General features: G+C 39.6%; 1 protein-coding gene and 1 long non-coding RNA gene across 3 annotated transcripts; both read right to left on the bottom strand.

Annotated features, from left to right (window-relative positions):
* Nucleotides 1–2,341: 2,341 nt before the first annotated feature.
* On the bottom strand, nt 2,342–13,899 carry LOC109475252 (cartilage oligomeric matrix protein-like). Its single transcript, XM_019775855.1, has 19 exons — nt 13,869–13,899; nt 13,609–13,728; nt 12,242–12,355; nt 10,875–10,988; nt 9,926–10,081; nt 9,732–9,812; nt 8,868–9,374; nt 7,981–8,045; nt 7,742–7,852; nt 7,123–7,230; nt 6,790–6,949; nt 6,535–6,653; nt 6,371–6,423; nt 6,148–6,233; nt 5,154–5,249; nt 4,370–4,545; nt 3,607–3,723; nt 2,783–2,857; nt 2,342–2,443 (listed from the first exon to the last, which is right to left on the bottom strand). The coding sequence occupies exons 1-19, from the start codon at nt 13,897–13,899 to the stop codon at nt 2,342–2,344; spliced, it is 2,391 nt and encodes a 796-aa protein (XP_019631414.1).
* A 300-nt stretch (nt 13,900–14,199) lies between these two features.
* On the bottom strand, nt 14,200–19,299 carry LOC109475584. 2 transcript variants are annotated; one of them, XR_002140557.1, is made up of 4 exons: nt 19,101–19,299; nt 15,446–15,524; nt 14,721–14,828; nt 14,200–14,270 (listed from the first exon to the last, which is right to left on the bottom strand). It is a non-coding gene; the product is annotated as an uncharacterized LOC109475584 (long non-coding RNA). The 2 variants fall into 2 exon arrangements; XR_002140556.1 differs by having other exon boundaries at nt 14,721–15,524.
* Nucleotides 19,300–22,277: the final 2,978 nt, after the last annotated feature.

The following is a 22,277-nucleotide window of genomic DNA, read 5'->3' as shown; positions in this document are numbered from 1 at the left end:
TTTCATTTCATGAACAAGGTTTGAGGAGTTTGGGTATGTCCCATGTACTTTGGTGTTGGACATTACCTTTAGAATTTTCGTCAGAGACTGTCGCACAATAAACCTTTAGTCTCCACTAGTACACCAGACTCCGTTACGACTTAATTTGTAACGCTGCTAGGATGAAGGGGGGGGGCAAAAATAACCTAAAATGTTTGCGCTAGAAGCAGCAAACTTGTTTTATTTCTTCTTTAACTCTATTTTGAATTACAATGCATTCGCAAAATATTGTACTTAAAAACCGCATTCAAAATGGCTGGTTTGCATACGAACGGCATGAAAAGAAAATAAAGTTGGAATTTATTTTATATAAATGTTTACCTGGATTACAAAGTTTGTACACTTAATATGATCTGGTTGTTAATTTTTTTCTACGCCTTATAGACCATGCCGCTAGAATCACACGTAAATAAAAGGTTAACTCAATATTTACGATTTTTCTGGGGTATTTGAAATTTTCTCAACATCGTTTTTATTTTCAAAACTGTAATGCAGTACTTCCTTTACTTTTTCTTTTAAATATCTCAACAGTTTATTTGCCTTACAGAAAAAAAACTATTCCGACTAGGCGTTTTTTTGCGTGTCTAGGACGCAGGTGCTGATTTCTATGACCGCCCCCGTATACTCTTAATTACTTTTGATATTGAAATATGTGTGTACGTGTTTGCGTATTTAGGAAGCTCCCATTAGTGATAATATATCACTATTCTTCCTAAAGTCATTTACATTAAGTAAAAAATTATATCATTAACTATTATTTACATACACTTTTAACTACTTTCAAGAAAACTTGTCTCACCAACATATGAATTATGATAATACAATGAACTTCATTGTGTTATATTGTGTTATATCAATAATTAACCACATTGAACAATATTACTTACAAAATGTTAGGCTGTAATATTGAATGATAAGAACGTCGATGTCATTTTGACGCAAATGTGATAGCACCTATGTTTATGTATGTAATAACACTGTTAGTCTTGTAATGTTTAATCCGAAGTAAAACCGTAGCTTATTTATCAAACAAGCATAAGGAGGGTATGGAATGATACAGTAGCGTGTATAGCGCCTGGATACATTTTACCCACTTCATAAAGAATGAAACCCACACAGTTAAGTATTTTAAAGGTGATTTTTTTATTGTGTACGTTCTTGGGTATATGTTTTTACTTCTTGGGTAAATAAGAATGCTGCGTGTTGCCATAGCCAAGCGGAGAGAGTCAATTTCTATTGCCTGTCGGCAAAGGTTTTCAAAACTGATCGAAGTCACAGCTTCTACTTTCAGTAGTCCTGTTCGGGCGATTGTCTTCAATTAGGTGGATGAAGGGCTGCCTGCAAGAATGAACAAAATACGCGTATAATATACCTCTGCAACTAACCTATTTCCAATGGAAATTAAAGAAATCCCGCACACATCTAGATCACGAGTTCAATTCTCAGGAAAATTACTGCAGCACCATACAATGAAAAATGAACATAGAAACATTCTTTATAAATAATAACAGACATACAATTTAAGAATTCATAGTAACGAGTATAATCTATTTTCACGTGTTTTTTTTTCCAGAAAATGATGGAGTTACTTTGTTGAAATGCATCGTAACATTCTATTTTCTGCAAGGTGTTTGCCATCAGGCATGGGATTTTTCTTACCATCGCACTTGGTGACGAGATCAGACCAGATGACGTTCTCCTGGGAGTAACAGTACACCCCCAGGCGGCCTCCGCGGAGAGAGGCGTCCAGAACGTCACCGGAGTCCACCACAAGGAGACTGTCGGAGTACAGACGGAACCTGGACGAAACGAGAATGCGCGAGCTTTTTATCTGGATAGATGATGTTAAGATTTGGAACAGCGGTCGAGTTCTTATATTACCAGTACATGTAGATTACAAAATGTAGCAATTTAGATGCCTTTCGTATAGTATAATGGATTCAGGAATCCATGACTAAGATGATAATGTGATAATATATTTTTCACTCATCTTGTGTTAAAAAAATATTGCCACAGTGAGGCTTACTCAATTTTGTAAGTAGCATAAAGTTAGTTGCCTTGGACAACAAACGTATTTAGCATGGACATGGGCATTTTATTATCAACCCTAAATGTTCTAGATTATAAGAGTAAAGAGGAATAGGATATTTTTTTAACCAAAATAACTGCATGCAGTATAATAACAATATATTTCTAGGATAAGTGTAGTATGCCAGAAATTTGGTAGGCACACTATGTGTAGTTTATATGTTACAGGGGTGAACCTCAAAAGCCGATCTCAAATGGGATTATGTACTGCACGTTACCTGATGAGTCCGATGTCCACCCGGTGCTTCAGCTCCCAGCGGTAGGCGGTGTTGTAGCTCCAGCCGACTTTGCTAGGATCCTCCCACAGCAGCTTGGTCTGAGGTTTAAACACAGAATGTAAAATAGTATTAAGTTTGTTATCAACTCGTTATTGAAAGATCAGTGCTGCCTCATTAGAGCAGTAAATGTTGGTTGAAATAGTTCAAAACGTAATGGTTTAGTCCAATGTCTTCTGTATCCAGTGTTCAAAATCCACAATTACGCTTTATGGAACTATCCATTCAAGCATGAGCTTGAGGTACATACTACCTATTGAAAACAGTTGGATATCTTATTTTTGAGCGCGTGCGTGCGTGCGTGTGTGTGTTTGGGGGGGGGGGTCTTCAATCATGTAATTATATTTAGCAGTTACATGATTGAACAATAATTAACTCACCTGTCCCGGGACCTCCGCACCCTTCCAAAGAGCCAGGGACAGGTCGTCACCAGGTCCGGTAGTCGAGTTCACCAACTAGTGGCAAACAAAATTTAGTTTGACCCTTATTATAAATTGAATTGTTTCTTCTGCCGTAAGTCAATGTGGTTATCATCTTGATTGACTATATTACTAATGTCTAAAAGAAACGGTGTTAATCTTATTGCCTTTGTAACAATAAGCACAACGATACATAACCATGATAATCAATAAATATAGAATACAACACGGGGTGTTTCGTATCGCCCGAGGTGCGAGCCCGACCGCGCGTCGAATCGCCCGACGGCCGAAGGCCTGAGGGACATCCGATCAGCGGGAGTGCTGGGGCCGAGAATAAAACGGAATACACCGTGTTGTATTTTATTTATGTCACACCCACCCAAGAAAAGACAACATGTAATGCTAAATGAGCAAAAAGTTGGTGTCCATTAACCCAAAAGATGCAACAACATTAATTCTAACGTCCAAATTTTGCATTCGAATTTCATTCTAATCGCGGTTAGGGCGAAAGGCGTTCGAATCGTTCTATGGAACATTTGGAAGCCCGGACCGTACCCGTTAAGAACCCCCGGGCCGTACCAATAGTTATCACATGGGCCGGAACACCTGTATCGAACGTAATCGCGGCCCAGGTAGGACATAAAACAGGATACTAGATGTGTATGATTACATATTTACATATGTAAAAACTAGCTAGCCGTAAAACAGCTTGATATATGCGACCTACCCAGATTGCAATTAACAGTTTTACTTTAGACATTAAAAAAAAAGAAAGAAACGTCTACCTTCAGCTGTACCCCCGCCTGTCCATCACTGCTGTCCCCTGCCTGTTTCCAGGACATCAGGTAGAACCGAGAGTTGCTCTGATAGCTGAAGACGAAACCCACAAAGTCGTCATCAACCTGGGTGTTCACAAAGAAGGTTCCACGGTAGTCCACACTGCCGAAGTTGGTCATGCCTGTTAAACGAGTTTGAATCAGAAAAAACAACATCAGAAGATAATGTAATCTATAATGTATAATCAATCTGATGTTTATGGTTGTTACTCGTCGGGGAGGATTATTCATACTTATAAAGAAAATGTAAAATGATTTTTAAAAATAATTTTGGTATAGCCTTCAAGTGTCTTAATTCTTGAAGTTTCCCTGAGTACTACACGGATCTAGGAGTAACTTAGGTACCGCCAAAATAATACAGTAGTTTAAAGAAGTCGCAGAGGTAATTGAATATAGGGTTAATATGTTAATTAATTTTAAACTTTACAATTCAATGTTCGTGACAAAGTTAGCTTACCAATAATGATTCCAGGATCGCTGTTCAGTGTCTGCGTTATCTCAGCGCCCTGTCAGAGAGTTAAAGAAGGCATTATACAAAAAAAGGGCGTATCTTGAATTCATATTAATATGTATTTCTAATTTTTAATTGTATGGACATACAGGTAGAGATGGACGGAGGGAACTGGTTGACCGGTGCACGGGCTTAACGCAATCCTTGCAAGATGAGTTAGTGAGTAATGGCCATAAAATTACGAGAAACAAAAATAAATACCTGATTGAGGAACTCCCATTTTGGCGGGTTGTTGGAGTTGGGTCCCGCGAGGTTGACGGTTCGGTAGTTCCTGAAGTCCGTGCTGCTGATCAGGTTGTTTTCAGGACACACGTCATCAGCGTCTGTCACTCCATCATTGTCAAAGTCAAGTTCACAGACATCACCGATACCGTCACCTGGAAAACATTGGATACAAAATGTACGTTACCAACATGCCCGTAGCCAGGATTTTCATTGTGGGTGGTTTTCTCACTGTTTAAGGGCCAACCCAGCGCCCTTAGTACTAGGCGAGTGCCCAAGAAGGGAGGGTGCTAGCTAGGGGGGGTTGGCGCTCGCCCGGAAAGTTGAACATTCTGAAATGGCATTTCCTGCGTTTCAGAGAGGATTTTAAGGGAAAAATCAGACAAAACTCTTTATTGTATGACAACATGAGCAGTTTTTCTACGATCCCAGTCCCGTTAGTGGTATGAATCAGTCCGAAATCTTGGACCTTTAGATGAAAACTAGACCTTTCAGCCTTGTGTGTGTGTGTGGGGGGGGGTCTTCCCACCCCCACCCCCGGCTACAGGCGTGACGAAAAAACGTTAAGAGAACGCACGACTGGCTCTAAGGTTTTCCTGAAATGCACAAGTACGTACGGACGTTATTAACAGCATCATCCTTTCTAAGTTCAAGTTTTGTGACACATCACTAAGAAAGACTTCAGGCACATAATTGCACGTTCGCCTGTAAGGTACTGATAGACACTTAAGATGAAGCAAGCCATATGTTGCAATATTCTTACCGTCAAAGTCGGCCTGATCCCTGTTTGGAACAAGGCGGCAATTGTCAATATCGTCAGGTACTCGGTCGTTGTCATCGTCAGAATCGCACTCGTTTCCTGCATAGGTAAAATATGATTCAGAACGTTTTACTGACTGTGTTCAGGACATATACCTGTAATTTTTTTTGTCTAAGTAATCTATGTAATTGATATACGTGAATAATCTACATATCAAAATCTTTAATGATATACAGATTTTATTAAACCTTGCCCTGGGGGCATTTTTACACATTATTGTTTTCAATATTTTATGTCTTAATCAGGTCATAGACCCCTGACGTTTTTTGCACTGCGGTGCACGTGGCGTAGTTACTTCCGCATCCGTTGCGTTTCGCTGCAGTGTGATGCGTTGCACGAGAAACACAGTACCAATACAGGTTGCTATATAGATGGTACCGTATGTGCAAAACAACAATTGTTGGGACAAGGGTAGCTTGATACTTATTTACGTATGTTTTAAATTTAAAGTTGGCATGTATTTGAAATAAGAAGGTGGAGCATTAGCACAACCATTGGGTACAATTAGAACGTAATACTTACCACAAGTAAACGAACTTTATGTGTGACGATTAATAGAATTATAAAGATATAACGATACATACCAACAAGCTTGAAGGTGGTTGCCAGGTTATTTTCGTGTTAAAATAAACCCAAGTAACATTAAGATATTACGCTGTTATAGACCATTATAAATCCCTTGTCCTTCGGAGCACAACATTTGTTGTTTTGCACATACAGTATCATCTAATAGTATATAGCACCCTGTATAGGTACGATTTGGGGGTATTTCTCGTGAAACGCATCGCACCGCAGCGATACGCAACGAATGCCTCAGTAACTATGCCACTGCAGGGCAAAACAAAAGGTATCTATGATCTAATTAAGACATGGAATTATTGAAAAACTATTGTGCCAGAATGCAGTAATGCCAGCAGGACAAGGGTAAACATCTTACCTTGTCCATCGTTATCCGTGTCCAGCTGAGCACTGTTCGGCTCCATTCTGCAGTTGTCCAGACTGTCAGGAAAACCGTCGGCATCACTATAAGAAGAAAAAAGAAAATACTTTTACATGATAACGATTGTTAACTAGTCTATCTAACATATTAGAACTAATAATTTCTTATTTCTTGTGCAGTTGTTTTTAGTATTTTTTATTGACTCGCCTGTATTACTTACCTGTCAATACCATTTGCACAGACGTCTCCGATTTGGTTCTGATCTGCATCGACCTAGAGATAGGCACAACGTTTACGTCAGGCTTACGTATGACAAATAAGACACCCTTCTGAAATCTAACGATTGCACAAATAACCAACCTTGCAGAATATTACGGAGGTTACCTGATCGGCGTTCGTAATATGTGGGCAGTTGTCGCAGGCATCTCCTACACTGTCTCCATCAGAATCAGTCTGGTTACTGTTGGGATGCAACGGGCAGTTGTCTTGGATGTCTATGAATCCTACAGATGACATATAGTGCATTCATTTAACATACATCAATTTGGACTATTATAACCCGGGTTTTAAATATTACTTTTTTTAGACTTTACACAGTAAAGTTGTTTTACTTAATAAGCAACCTATTTAGTTTAATACCGTCTTCATCGCTGTCCTGATCACAGACATCTCCCCACCCGTCACTGTCTGTATCTTCCTGGTCAGTGTTGATGTCCACCTGACAGTTGTCACACGCATCACCTACTCCATCACCGTCTGTGTCTGTCTGGTCAGGGTTGGCATGCAGTTGGCAGTTGTCCTGCGAAGACAAAGAAGACACAAAAACATACCTTATATCCAATCCTGTAATCAATTAAAAGGGAAAATGTAGAAAATCACAATCTAAAACTCCATACTACTATGTTTTGTTGAAAAAAATACTCGTAAAGCTTGCATGTTAATTTCCATAATTGTCATTTTAAAATGTTGTACCAATGTATTCAGGAAACCATCGTCGTCTGCATCGTCGTCACAGGCATCTCCTAAACCGTCATCATCAGTGTCCTCTTGTCCACTGTTTGGAGTCACCGGGCAGTTATCCTAGTGACAGTAAAACAGAGACGGAAATGTTGTCAACATATCAAAGGAAATAATAATAAGAAGAAATGTTTTTTATTGGCCAAACAGTACCCGTGCAGTTGCGCCAAACAGTACCCGTGCAGTTGCAGCCTTTATCGTCTGAATTGATGCAGGGTATCACATAATAATTAATACAAATCACAACAATCAAATTATGTACATGATAACACATATTCGCTCCACAATTTTTTTTGGAACTGTCGCAAGGGTCTGTGCGGCTGCCATTCGGCGCCACAAGGTGACCTCAATACGACTTTCCCCAACCGAAGTTAGGTACCCATTTACACCTGGGTGGAGACAGAAAGGTTGTGTAAAGTGCCTTTCCAAAGGGCACAGCATCGGGGTGCATGTCCAGACATGTTCCGGGTACAACCCGCTTCATAGCCGAATGCTCTAACCACTACGCCACCCAACGAAATAAATCGATACTTTGATCGTACTTTGAATTGCAAGATGATTAAATAAAAGATACCTGATAACAAGATGTGTCATTACACGGCAAGGACACGTCCGGGAAACCATCTTGATCACTGTCAACTCCACACGTCAGTCCGTCCTTGGATCCGGTATATCCGACTTCACACTGGAATACATGATATCAAGAGGTGCACATGTAAACGTCGCCGATTGTTGTTGATGAAATTTTATATATGTATTTCTAACATTAACAAAAAATCATCATTATAACCCATTTTGATGCTAAGCTCTTACCTTACAGATTAGTTGTCTCTTCTCGTAAACGCAGCTCGAACAAGGACCAGAACTGCCAACGCAGGCTGTAAAACATGTAAATGCATTTTTAATATAGAAGTTATTTTTTAAGGTATTCAGATATTATTTCGTCTTTTCTTTAATACTTGTCTCGTATCCCAGGCCGTAGTTTACACTCAGTGTGTTAGTATAACTTATGTAGAAAGGCTTACTGAAAATGTGCTTACACAATATGCATTCAGCCACATCCGTAGATCGGGAGAACGCCGTCCAGGTGTTGGCTGGGCAGGCTTTACAGCTGACTTGAGCCGGCTGGTCCTGGTACTGTCCTACCGGGCAGTCCTCACAGCTGTCGGCGGTGGTGTCATGAAACGTACCGCGAGGACAGTCGGCTGTAACAATTAAAACAAAAGGTACAACCAAAAATGAGTTTGCACTCTTACACAAAACTAAATTGAAATCTTTTTAACCTATATCCAACCTTCAAAATATTTTAGTGTTAAACAGTTTTCAGGAGTCAAAGGGAGAATGTTAAGAGGTCTTGTTTACATTGCTTCATTTTTACAGTTTCAACAATAGATCATAAGAATAGCTACAGAGAGATAATACCTATTATATGCGAGTCACAGACGAATACAATTTCCATAGTCCATACTTCATATTCCATTTTTTCTGGTATGCCTCCTTTGGATTTCTTTTCCTTATTACTACATTGCACCACAAATAATATTATCGTAATGGTTAAGTGGTTAGAATTAGTAGCCTCTGTTTTAGGGCTTCTATACATTAATTAATTTAACAGAACAACCTCGGACTACTCATTACTGTTTAGTTTACTGGACTCCTGTAAAAAAACAGTGACTTTCAAAATACACAAATGTACTCACTACAATATGCCTGATAGTTGTCCTTGTACGTGAGCTGTCCACTAGTGCAATTGACGTCCATTTCTGCAAAGCCCATATCGAACGATCCTGCCACAAGTTTCTGTCCTGCGATGACCAGGTTAAAGTCGTCGGTCGACAGTTTACCTTCGATCTCGAAGTAGATGTCGTCCAAGGCAAACACAAGGTCGTACTGTTGATTTTCGGTTACGTTGCTTTGTGAGGTGGTGGCCAACACTTCAAAGTGAATGGTGAACCCATCTGTGGATCTCTTAACCTTTGGGTTGACGAAGGTTCTCTTCTTGCCAATGATGCTTCTACTCTGTCCTCCACAGTCCAGTTCGATGGTCCCCAGCCCAATAGAGATGTCTCCGGCAGACTGACTAGATTGTAGCTGGCTGAAGAGCTGTTGGAAGTTGGCAATGATCTCTTGCATACTACTTTGACAGTCGCCGCCATAGAAGTAGAAGAGATCTCCTTTTACATGAGCTCTCCCTGGACGATATCTCCCTGTAGTAAAAAAAATGCGTTAGATATGCTAATAACAATGCATCCGATATTGACTGACTCCACCAACAATAATTAGTTAATTAATAAAGTGGACATTAATAGATGTTAATAATTAGTTACAAACCTAAGAAATAATAATAACAGATAGTAAAATAATACAGGTTTTTGGAATGTTTGTCATCTTAAAATCATTTTACATGAAACACTGTAAAAGTTGTAGATGGTTGTTTTAAAAAGAAGTAGATGGTTGTTCCTTTTTAAGAAACCTGACTATTCAAGAAATAGAAATCTAGGGCTCTTATAGCACTAGAGGTAACTATGTCAATAAAAATGCAAACCATATAAAGTATAATTTACCTGTACAGTCTGGCCATGGTCGAACGCTGGATGTCAGTGGTTGTGGAGAATTCGAATCTGCAAATACGGCGCTCCAAACACCTAAAACATTTAATCAACTAACGTAAGCTTTCTTTCAAAGAGTTAGACTAAATTACTTTTTTGCCAATGCACCAAATGGGACAAGCCTTTAGCTTTTAACAGCTGTCCATTACCTTGCGCATTGCAGTTGTAGGCATCCGCTGGACGACCTGCAAACTCCCTGTCCCCTTCACAGAACACTGTACAGGTCATTCTGCCAGTTGTGACGTCAGAGGTTGTGCACACTTTGCCACCGTATTGAGGGGAGTCAAAGTCTTCACTGCAAGGGGCTGAAAATAAATTCAGAGCCATTGATTTATGTGTTTGTGCGTCTGTCTGTGTGTCTATAGACACCTTAAATTAAATGACGCAAATAAGTTGACTTGTTAGAATTATTGGATTTTGGGCCCCCTAGCTGCTTCGTATTTTACTGCAGCCGAACTTTCAGTTTTAATATGTCATGACCTAGACATGCTAGGGGCACGAAATGTAGATGACATGTTACTTTTGTGCTAAGAAAGAGGTGACACCCCCTTAGCGGCTTGCTCTGGAACTGCAAGAACGCCTGTTTGATTAGAATTAAAAAAGGGGATAACTCAAGATCCGGTTGAATGATCGTCGTAATTTCTGGTAAGCTTAAGTGATGCTGGACATAAGTATGTGACAATTATGCAAATTTGGCTGTAATTTACATAATTTTTGAATTTCTGTAAATCAGCTGCATTACATAATAGGGCTTTTCGCGGTTGTGGTATATGTACTTGAGAAAGTGGACAGGTTCTGATTATGTAAATTTTAGATTTAATTAGCATAAATAATAAGAAATGTTTTATTTCAACTAGAAAGGCTGACATTTTTTTTGGAGCAAATGTAGCGAATGGCTTAACCAAATGTTACGACATTTCAGGGAAAGAAGGAGGCACACAAGGGAAAACAATAATTTTCATTGATACTCGTATAACTATAGTATGAAGTAACAACAGTTGGATAGCTATCCCCTTGACTATCCCTAGCGTTGTCCTTTTTATAAAGACTAGCAATTGCAAGGAGAAATGTTTTTTCTAACAAATCATGATAACTCACGTGATTGACATCTTTCTCCTTTGTACCCTGCAGGACACTGACAGGATATCGTGTTGTGGCCATCCACACAGGTGCCACCGTTGTCACATGCTCCAAGGAAGCAGTTATTTTCATCTGAATGTATTGATGTTGCAGTCATTAAACATGTCATTCTAAAATATCTGCTTTTGAAACATTTGCCAGTAAACTGTACTTCCTTACCCAAATGTTTTAATGTAGAACCCATTTCTTTGTCATGGTATGACAGATCAAGCCTCTTGTCACTTCATGCAATGCAGACGACACTATGAGGTGTGTCATTGGTTACAAGAAGTCTATTCCTTGACGAAGACTTGGGTTATACATTTAAAAGTTTGGATGCGATAACCTAGGCTGGAAATTACAGTTCAAACGTGTTTTCAACAATGAGTGCAATCGTGATGCGGTGCCTCACAATATGTTTTCTATATCAGTTTAACTTAAATAATTACGATACTCAGAAGTAAATATTGTATGAATAAAGTCGATTTGCGGTGATTTTTCGATCACGTATGTTGTTTATGTTTGGCTTGAACACAAGGTCCGTTCTGAATGCATGAGGGGACTTATTGTGAACCTAGACCTAGTTGCTTATGGATGCTTATCGGATGTGGTCTGTATGATACGAAAGACCATAGGTACACTAATCATTTATTTTTTCTTGTGTGTGTACTTCGAGTTTCTATGAGTATTTCGAGTTTCTATGAGTACTTAGAGTTTCTATGGGTATACTTAGAGTTTCTATGAGTACTTAGAGTCTGTATGGGAACTTAGAGTTTCTATGAGCACTTTTTATGGGAACTTAGAGTTTCTATGAGCACTTTTTATGGGAACTTAGAGTTTCTATGGTACTTAGAGTTTCTGTGAGCACTTCGAGTTTCTATGAGCACTTCAATATCTGTGTTTTTTTTGTGGGTGATAACAATACAATATTAGTTGCATATTCCTGTTAACCCTTCAGGCAACTAATTTTATTTCAAAGCTATTAAAAAGATGGCATACTTTTTATATTTCAAAAGTTTTTCTGCTTACGATGTTCAACACGTTTGTTAATAGGTGAAATTAAATTTTGGCATAGATTATGTTAATGACCCTGAGTACTACACAGAAACTACAAATATGTGCAAACAAGTAAATTGGACCATCTACTATAATGACGTGCCTCTGACTTCACGTTCCAAGAGTAGACGAGTCATTTTCGTGGACAAGTTGACGCAGGCAGCCGAAAGTTTGAGTAAGTGGCAATTAATTCTAGTGTTGTTTAGTCTAGTGTTTCTAAGTTTAGTTTTTTTTTAAATTCTATTCAGAGTCAGAGAAATCTCTGGTTGCAAATAAAAACATTTACATACCTGTCTGACAGTTGGCACCTGTCCATCCAGATGGGCAGTCACAGCGGTACTCGTTGATGAGGTTAAGGCATGTTCCGTTATTCTGACAAGGTGAGCTGGAACACTCGTCGACATCTAGGATACGGAAATGATTTATTGAGTTAACTCAAGTTTAAACACAGGTGTGAATAGAATAATAGACACCTTTTCATGGTGCCATGACGCATCTTTTTACTATTCAACTACACAAATATCAAAGGATCTGCTTCTTTCTGGACGTCACAAAATCTGACAAACAATAATCCTCAATTTCTAAGTCTATCTAGGTGGTGTTAATGCAGGGAGATAAATTTTAAAGCAAGGTTAACCCTGACTACGTAGTTTACAATATGCCAGAAAGAAAACATTGGCACCGAAACATTCGTCTCCGTTATTGCTCTTGCCTCCTATCCCCTAGTCTCCAATACAACCTAAACGGTTTGCAGATACTACGGAACAAGGTGGCTAAGTAATAGTTGCATATTGTAGGTATTACGATACGTCTTCATACGTCTAATGTGTAACCAAACTTGTAATGGATAGTGTGTGCTTTCACGACTCCCTAAAGAGTTTAGTATATGTATATACTTACTAATGGAGGTCAATCGAATAAAAAATAGATAAATAGGATATTAAATCGTGTTTCATTGAGGATGTTAGGAAAGGCCGTTATTATGTATGATAATTATTCTTGTTGAAGAGATTCATTTGTCACGTATAGATACAGTTCCTAGTGAATTCTTTCATCAGTGACAACTTTGGAAGGATAAGGATACTAACCTCCAAATTTTCGATGGCTATCAGTCCATCTTGTTCACGGAGTGGCCTAATCTCGCGAGAGCGCGAGACTAGGCCCGAGACTTGCATCGGTCTGTCATTACACCAGAAAGACTGCAAATCTGCGTTAAGTCAACACCAACTCCAGGCTGGTCACAACATCACTACCAGGCCCATCTCTGACATTATTGAAATCATAGATCAAGAGTCTCGTAACCCACATAGGAAGATTAAGGAAGCGGTGCACATTCAGTTGGAAGGTGCCAAGCTAAACCGGACAGAAGGTTGGGAGCTCCCCAAGACTTACTTACCCTTACTTCGGAGGGAGGCGACGGGGGGTGGGACCCGACAGACCGATGCAAGTCTCGGGCCTAGTCTCGCGCTCTCGCGAGATTAGGCCACTCCGTGAACAAGATGGACTGATAGCCATCGAAAATTTGGAGGTTAGTATCCTTATCCTTCCAAAGTTGTCACTGATGAAAGAATTCACTAGGAACCGATAATTATTCTGCCTTGATGTAGACTGATTGAAAGTAGTTGCATCTCTAGTTGTTGTGAAAAGCCGTTCTTACCGGTACAGTAGATTGATCCTGAAAGTTGATATCCAGGCTGGCAGGCACAGGTGTAACTGCCAGCTGTATTGTGACAGTTGTGTTCACAGCCGCCGTTGTTACTGGAACACTCGTCGTTGTCTTGACAGTTTGTTCGAAGAAAAGAAAATCACTGATTAGCTTCAAATCTAACTAAATCCAAAATATTTAACCAAGACGTACGGTAACTTTATCATTAGAACACTTTACCGAAATAGCCAGCTTATTTATTATTTAATTACTGTCCTGATAGCTATAACAATCTAGTAACATTTATAGTGGGGTCGTGTGGCGTCGCGTCGCGGCAGAGTTCCGGGTTCGAGTCCTCACATGCCACCGATCTCGGAAAAGGCACTTTACACAACTTTCCTCACTTAGCTCAGGTAAAAATAAGTATTGTCCTGTCATGTATTTGTCCCCTGTGTTGTGGCGGCATTAATATAAGTTGGAACAACTTGAGTGTGCCGTCACCACGTCTTGTGATTATATGTTGGAATAAAAAAAAATCTAGTAACATTCACTGCTTTGTTTTAAGGATGTGTTTGCATGTTATGATAAAGACAGCGTGGTTACCTGTACAGTCGGTACCTTGGTATCCAGGGCAGCATCTGTGGCACGTTCTGTACCCTGTGGTATATTGGGTCCTGAAACATGTTAACATGTGAGCATTATGTAAATTTGTGTGCAATCTTTTCCAATGCATTCATCCATGCTCGTTTTGAAAGTAATGTACAGACAAAACCGGTCGTGACAATCAAAATCATCAATTAGTAAGTTACGACGATTTTACAGCGGGCGCTTGGCAAAAATCAGCAATTGCTAATCCTGAGAGAAAGTTTAAGGATGAAACCAATGTCACGACATCAAAATATTTACGGATAATTTAAACAATTGATGAAACGTATAAAATGTCTATAGGAATGACTTAAAAAGGATGTAAGACAAGCTGTATCTTAATGTTGCTTCAAGTCTGTAAAAAGTATGTGCAAAATATCTACATAGCTTGTACAACCTACAACAAACGCTTGGTCAAACATAAAGGTCCTTTCAAATTAAACTGCTTGAATTTCTCAAATTATTTAAGAAAATATCACCTGTATCTGGTACATCTGCCCCATCCTAAAAATCCGCAGGGTATGGAAAACTGGTGGAAATAGCTCTGTGCGTATGAACACTGGTACGGTACAAAACATTGAGAGCATCTGAAAGGAAGAACGTCAGTAAAAGCACATCATGTAGAAGCTAACTGTGTGACGAAAACAAACACCCATTCACATGTAGAATGTATGTCTTGTTACTGTTGTGTTAATTCCTATATTACATCATCCAAAAGAAAATGCTGACTATTTTTATTTTTTTCCGCTGGAGTGTTGAAATAGGTTCCCTACAATGTCCGTAACTGTCTTTAACTGAAATTGACAGAGATACCAAATTATATTTTATACAAATTTGCATGGTTGAGAAATGAGTTATTCAGTTTTAAAATGATGATAAATCCATGCCTGCCTCATGTAAAAGTTGAATTAAGTTAAACATTCAACATGTTAGACATAAATCATGCAAATCAGGGGCTAATATACATAGTTCTTAAGCAATTGGTACAATATCTGTCTGTTTATTTATTTTGTATACAATTTGGCGTGGCGATACATATAGCTCATGTCCTCTTCAGCCACGCAAAGTCATTACAATTACAATTAAGGGGATGGTGCACTGTTAACTATTTTATATATTTTCAATGCCATGCATATACACTTTTTCATTCCTTCTTATGTACGCGTCTCTTTTTTTTCCTTAAAATGAGAATACAATTACATACCGTGTTCCGGGTATCGCAGCAAAAATGCCAAGGCAGACAAAGATAATGGACAAGACCATCATGCTGGTTCTCAAAATCGCTGAAAAAATCGCTGAAAAAATGCAGAAGCTTATAAAGATTTTAAGAGAAGATGTCTCTAACTTGAAGGCATCCAATGCAGTTTTTAGGGCTTGGAAACACGATTTTTAAAGTCAATATTCTAGTCATCTATCTACATAGTGAGTTAAAACATTAGTACAACTGACAACACTCAGGCCCACACAGGACAAGCAGAGAAACTTCTGTGCCCAATGGATAGCCACGGGTTATCCCAAACAATGCAAGATCCAACTAGAAATGGTTTATGGATCTGGCTTTGGTTACTAACCCCAATATGATTGAAAAGACTACAGTTGTCCCGGGAAGAAGTGACCATGACATGGTTATGGTGGATGCTAACTTGGCACCGAAGCAAAGCAAAAAAATCCAAGAGAAAAGTTTACATTCGCACAAAAGCTGATGAACCAGCCATCAAGAAAGATCTCACGGACTATGCAAATAACTTTGACAAAAGAACAGAGGACATGTCAGTATCACAGAAGTGGACAGATTTCAAAGACAAGAACATACTATGAACAGGCACATCCCAAGCAAAATGACTTTAAGCAGGTACAGCCTGTCCTGTTTTAACAGAAATCTAAGGCGACATTGTCGTAAGAAACATCGCCTTTATAACAAAGCTAAAACAAACAGGACAAGACCAAGACTGGAACAAATATAAGAGAGTTAAAAAGGGAGGGTAAAGAAAAGCATAAATCAAGCACACTCAAAATATGTGGCAGATATACTGGGAGAAGCTATAGTTGACAAACCCAAAACATTCTGGTCGTACATAAAATTACTGAGGAGAGAACTTATCGGGGTTGCACCCCTAAATGTGGGAAATACCATTATCAGTGACAATAGGGAAAAAGCAGAAGTACTCAGGTCACAATTCAAAAGCGTTTTCACTGAAGAAGAAACAACAGATATGCCATCTCTGAGTCAGCCATATACTCCCCCCATGGAAGACATAGAAGTTTCTATTGGTGGCGTGGAAAAAATGCTTCAAGGTCTCAACCCATCTAAAGCATGCGATCCAGATCAAATACCACCCTGGCTCCTCAAAATAACAGCTATTGAAATCACACCTGTGTTAGCCAATATTTTTCAACACTCGCTGAACACCGGAGAGATACCAAAGGACTGGAGGGATGCAAATATTTGCGCCATTCCCAAAAAGGGAGATAGAGCGGTCCCCAGCAACTACAGACCTGTTTCACTGACCTGCGTGTCCTGTAAACTGCTTGAACACATCATCCACAGCCAAGTGATGAAGCATTTAGAACGTCACAACATATTGAAGGACTACCAGCATGGGTTAAGAGCTAAGCGATCCACAGAAACACAACTCATACTAACAGTTAATGGCATAGCTGGTGCACTTAACAGTAAAAAGCAAGTAGATTTAGCGATACTTGAATTCACAAAAGCGTTCGACAAAGTTCCCCGTTGAAGTCTTATTTCAAAACTGCAGTATTATGGAATCCAAGGAACAACACTATAGCTAAATTGGCTAAAATATTTTCTAACCAACAGGGACCAAACAGTAGTGGTGAAAGGGAAGGCTTCGTCTCCAGTTAGAGTAGCGCCAGGAGTTTTGCAAGGAACTGACCTGGGACCATTGCTATTCCTCTTGTATATTAATGATCTACCAGATCAGCTTGATTTAAAGGTGATATTATTAATTGCCGATGACTGTCTGTTGTACGTAGAACTGTCTACACAGATTGGCTCACACATTTTACAAAAAGATTTGAACACGCTGGAAGAATGGCAAATCAAATGGCTCATGCAGTTTAACCCAGACAAATGCTACATTATGCATGTATCAAACAAACGAACCCCACATATAACTAGGTATCTGTTCTGTGGTCAAGCTTTGGCAACAACAAAAACCAATCCGTATCTCGGTGTTACATTGACAAGTAGCCTTAAGTGGGGCACGCATGTTAACAACATCACTGCGAAGGCCATAAAAACATTTGGAGTGATTAGGCGCAATCTGTGGTCATGTCCAACAAGGGTAAAATCACTTGCATACACGTCGCTTGTAAGACCAAACCTAGAATATGCCGCGACTGTATGGGATCCATATACAAAGAAAGACAAAGATAAACTGAAAAGGGTACAGAACCAAGCTGCAAGATTCTGCACGAACAACAATCAAAGGGGCGCTAGTGTAACGGAAATGAAAAGAAACCTACAGTGGGGGTCGCTGGAAGACAGGCGTAGAATGTCCAGACTGTGCATGATGTACAAAATGACTAATAAACTGGTGGACGCACTAAGTATCTAATACCAGCCCAGAAAAGAACAAGAATCAGTAATGCCTTCAAATGCCAGAGTTATCCACCAAAAATTGAGGTATTCAAAAACTCGTATTTGGCCAGAACTATGGTAGACTGGAACTCGTTGCCACCAAGCACAGTTGGGGCATCATCACTAGAAACAACTCCTGCAATCAAATGTGCAAAGATTGAGTGTAACAAGCCGTTCGGTGTGATATAGCTAGCTGCCGCCGCGCCGCGTTCCTGCGAAGCAGGTGTGTTACGCCGAAGGGTGGTTATACCGGCTATACCGATACAGATACAGAAACAACCCCGTCCCAATGTATATTGACCCTTATGGAGCAAAAATATGATGGAAAATGGTCCCTGGAAGGGCCGTGGGTTGATTTTTAGGGTACAACCCAGAAAATGAAGGACTCCCGGGGCTTGTTTCTGCAGTTTTAAATGCCCAAACTATGACATGCTGACTCAGATGTGATAATGTGTCAACATCACAAAGATTGCCTTATTCAGAATATTTCCAAATTTGCTGCCAGTGAAATCACCATGAATGCCTTTAACATAAAAGTAGTGTTGAGTAGGGCCCGTTCGGTTGTTTGCAAAGGCAACGTACTGGGGAGAACTGTTAAAATGTAATTGACTATCAAACTGAAAAGAAGTGCAGATGAAAATCATCAAATTATATGTAACTCGGTATTCAGCCATGTTTAACCTCAAACGGTTAGAAACATCAAAGTATAAAGTAATATAAACCCATCGACAAGCTTGTTCATAATGGCAACAGTATCCAAACAACCCCCATCTCCAGTACTGCTTTTTTTTAGATGTTTAACGGTTGCCCAAATTGCATCTTAGTAGCCCGATACTATTTGGAACTCCATTAGCAATGGAGAAAAAGAATGCCATAGCAACAGACAGCTGTGCCTATGCACCGCAAGAACATATCTCAGACAAATAAATCAAAGAATAAGACGCTTTTGAAAGTCTTAAGGCTGCTGTTTGTCCGAGAAAGATATAGGAGAAAATAATTTCTAAACGTACTACAGATGTAGGAAAAAGTACAAAACTACATGTTACGACTTGTTAATGTGTAATGCCGCACGGTATTCCAAGCTATATAGCTTAGCTTATACAGCAAGTTGTCATTGGGTCTTAAAATTCTAACACTATTTCAGAGAGAACATTAAATATACGTAAGGTGTTGATTGAAAAAGAAATACAGGTTGCCAAAATATGCTAAGGATTGGTTCCACAACACTACAGTACACTAGCGTTCTTCTACTTACCCCCTCGCAGACGTTTCTGCCAACCGTAGTCTGCTGTTCCCACCGACCGTCTCACTGTTAGATGAAATATCGTTCATGTATATAACAATTCCCTGTGTAAACACCAACGCCAATATTAATATCCATAAATGTGGATTTAGATCTTAAAGCAATTTATTATCCTTGTAGAACGGATGGGGAAAATGATTGCATTACAAATATTTTGTAAAAAGATGCCTGTGTCTATAGCCAACACTGAAAAACCACGTTTCCAAGAGTTTCCAGTCCCGCACACGCCCGTGAAATTCGCGTCCATGGATTTCCGGGCTCCGCGTGTACGGCCCCGGATATTTCCTTACACTCCCGGATTCGTGCTCGCCGTGCACGTGCACGGACATTTACGCCCCGCACACTTGGCATGTGTTGGGGAGCGGCTAACAATAAGGGGTAATTAGGTACTGCGTGTATTCATGTTTCAGGTGATAATTACTTGAACCAAAGTTGCCAGTACTTTAATCTAAGCAAATTAGATATAGAATGATCAAGGATTGTTAATACAACATTTGAACCTATGCGTCCTTCGCTTGATTTATCGTGATGTCGTCCATACGACAAAGCACATGTGAGCGTAGGGCGCCCCGACGCTGGGGTTATATAACCTACTTGGTCAAAATGACATAAATCTACACTCCGGTCTAAATCTGAATTTTTTTATTTATTTTGGAAATAATAGTTTATCCGTGAGGTTCATTACCATGATGTAATCAAACGCTTGACTAAAGGGGTTTGAACTAAGGTGACCTGATCAGTTTGTTATGATTTTTAGGTACATGTATGGGTAATAATATGCAAGCTTTACATTGTAGTTCGGTCGATGTGTATTGTGATGTGTCAGACATGGTGTCCATTTATGTGAATAGCCTTTGTGTAAACAAAGGGAGAACTCACAGCGTCCCCACGCCTGGTAAAATACTGAAATCCAGCAAAACAAGTCAACCCTCGTGACATTAATTGTGGATTTTGGATACATTTACAAACACTAAGGTTATGTTGGAGTTAAAGTGTGGTTTTATTTCACTCAGTGAGCGACAAGTTGTGTAATTCTAGAACGAATAAAGCCATGTAATCATGACGAATTAGAATTATGAAGATCATTTGTCTGCCTTGAAATAAATACATTTACACAATCAGAAACACCCTATCATCCAAGTGTTCAGACTGCACAGGCGATTTAACTTAAATCCTTTAATATAAAAACAAGATCGTTGTAGTATTGAATGCGATCACGTGATTATATGACTGACGACCAATCCTACCTCGCTCTCGCCGGGACCAGCCAATAAGAGACGCGATGCTTTGTTTTGGTGGGTCGTTTGAATCTTGCTTTGTCACAACGACGTCGACGGTTTGCTTTTTCAAAACACGTTTGTCTCGGCTTGCAAAGATTACTATTATGTTCCTGAACTTACTAAAATGGCGTCAAACATTCCGTTCTGTTACTTCGTTTTCGCAACGGAAGAAATGACTCTACTACACGGGCCGACAATTTGCCGACAACACCGCAACGAACCAAGAAACCGACAGGAGGAAGGGTGAGCTAAAACAAGGATACTATTATATATACGGCACTATCGTTACATATATCTTAAACATGTTGTTTAAAAACCTTGGCTAAGTTGTGCCTACGGCAGAAATATTTATTTTGGCAAGAAGTGTACACTATTTTTTTTACTGATTAATAACATAGTTTATTATTTCTACTTAGAAGTACATCGATATAGTTTGTATGTTGCTCAGAACATATGTATTTTTTTCAGGCGCGGATTTGGGATACTTTGAGACGATTTGAAGAAACTTTATCGCCAGGCTGTCTGAGAGCTCAGAAAAGAAAGAAAGAAAAGCGACTGCAGTCACACAGAGGAGGGTGAGTCTATGCAAATGTATATCTTTGCATACGAAAGCCGACAAGGCTCTTGACAATTTGAATTGTTTTTATTACCGAGGGAAATGTTGTGTTTGTATTGTTCCCATGATTACAATGAAAAGAAACAAGTAGACGTTGATGCTTGATGAATGGAGCCTTTTCATCTGGACAAAATTGTTGCTGTCTGACGAAAAAACATTCGTTAAAAAATGATAAATGACTTCTCCTCGAAATGTGTCCATACAGACGTCCGCATCTTTGCCAGGCTTGTTTATAAAACGTCTAGTACATGTACACGTAACTTCAAATGAAATTCAAAAATGCCTTCGACTTTTGACTTAGATTTTCGTTTTTCCATGTCCTGCAGGCCAGGCTGGAGGCAAACAGGCAGACTGCACACCCAGGCTCAGATCTAAAGGCGAGGGTGCTGTGTTAAAGCGCCCGGCAGGCTCCGACGACCCAGGCCGGCCCCGCTGCACTCCCGCCCGGGGTACCGGTGCACCCCGCGCCCAGCACGCCGCTCCGGCCTGACTGCGATCACAACCGACACCAACACCACGCCATCCCGCAGACAGACAGGGGGCAATTTGTCCTTCCAGGATGAAAACGTTTCGTTATGGTCCCCTGAAGCAAGGGGGTGGCATACCTCCTGGCCTGAAATCTACAACAAGCCTCATTTTGTAGAGGCGACAACGCAAACTTTACAAAACCGACAGCTTGTCTTTAACGACATTGTAAATTGAATACGTGTTCATGTAATTAATTTCTGAGCAAATGATCTTTTTTTGTAATGACGTGATATTGTTTTCTGCCAAGCCTAACTTAACTTCATGTTAGGTTTGCAATTATGTTTTTGCTACACGTACATGTATTTTGAAGAACTTTGTTTGAGGCCTTCTTTGTTCATTGAAAATTTAGTCTTTTGACTGTTTGTGTAAGCGCCATTCACTTTCATGATCTGAGGGCTATTTTCCTCTTTTAACCTGATGATATGTCAGTATTTGTTACTTTTTAACATTTTTTGCTAAAATGGACTTCTATTTGGAGGTGACTGTGATGAGATGTGATGTTAGTTTACTTTTTAAAGTTAGAGAAATCTGTTAATTACTAGTAATTTCTGAGTTTACACCGGGTCCAACGATTTTAAAAGTCTAGTCCCTGGAAGGCTAGTTCGGGAAAAAGCTATTGTTTCTATATTTCGGCTACACATTTTTGTAAAGTACCAGGTTACATTATTGTATAGTGTTATCATAGTGCGTAACGTGTATACACTA

This window comes from Branchiostoma belcheri, unplaced genomic scaffold, assembly GCF_001625305.1.
Source record: "Branchiostoma belcheri isolate BF01 breed outbred unplaced genomic scaffold, Haploidv18h27 scaffold103, whole genome shotgun sequence".
NCBI lineage: Eukaryota > Metazoa > Chordata > Leptocardii > Amphioxiformes > Branchiostomatidae > Branchiostoma > Branchiostoma belcheri.
Note: the sequence above shows the minus strand (reverse complement) of the source record. Positions and strands in the feature narration are given on the sequence as shown.

Bases quoted from the DNA above. Each gene is read 5' to 3' on its own strand.
- LOC109475252 (XM_019775855.1), bottom strand. From the start codon at position 13,899: ATGTTACTAGATTGTTATAGCTATCAGGACA. The intron at 6,424-6,534 runs GTAACCTCCGTA...GCCTATCTCTAG, and splicing joins ATATTACGAACGCCGATCAG to GTCGATGCAGATCAGAACCA. The intron at 2,444-2,782 runs GTGAGTTAATTA...TTTAAACCTCAG, and splicing joins GTGCGGAGGTCCCGGGACAG to ACCAAGCTGCTGTGGGAGGA.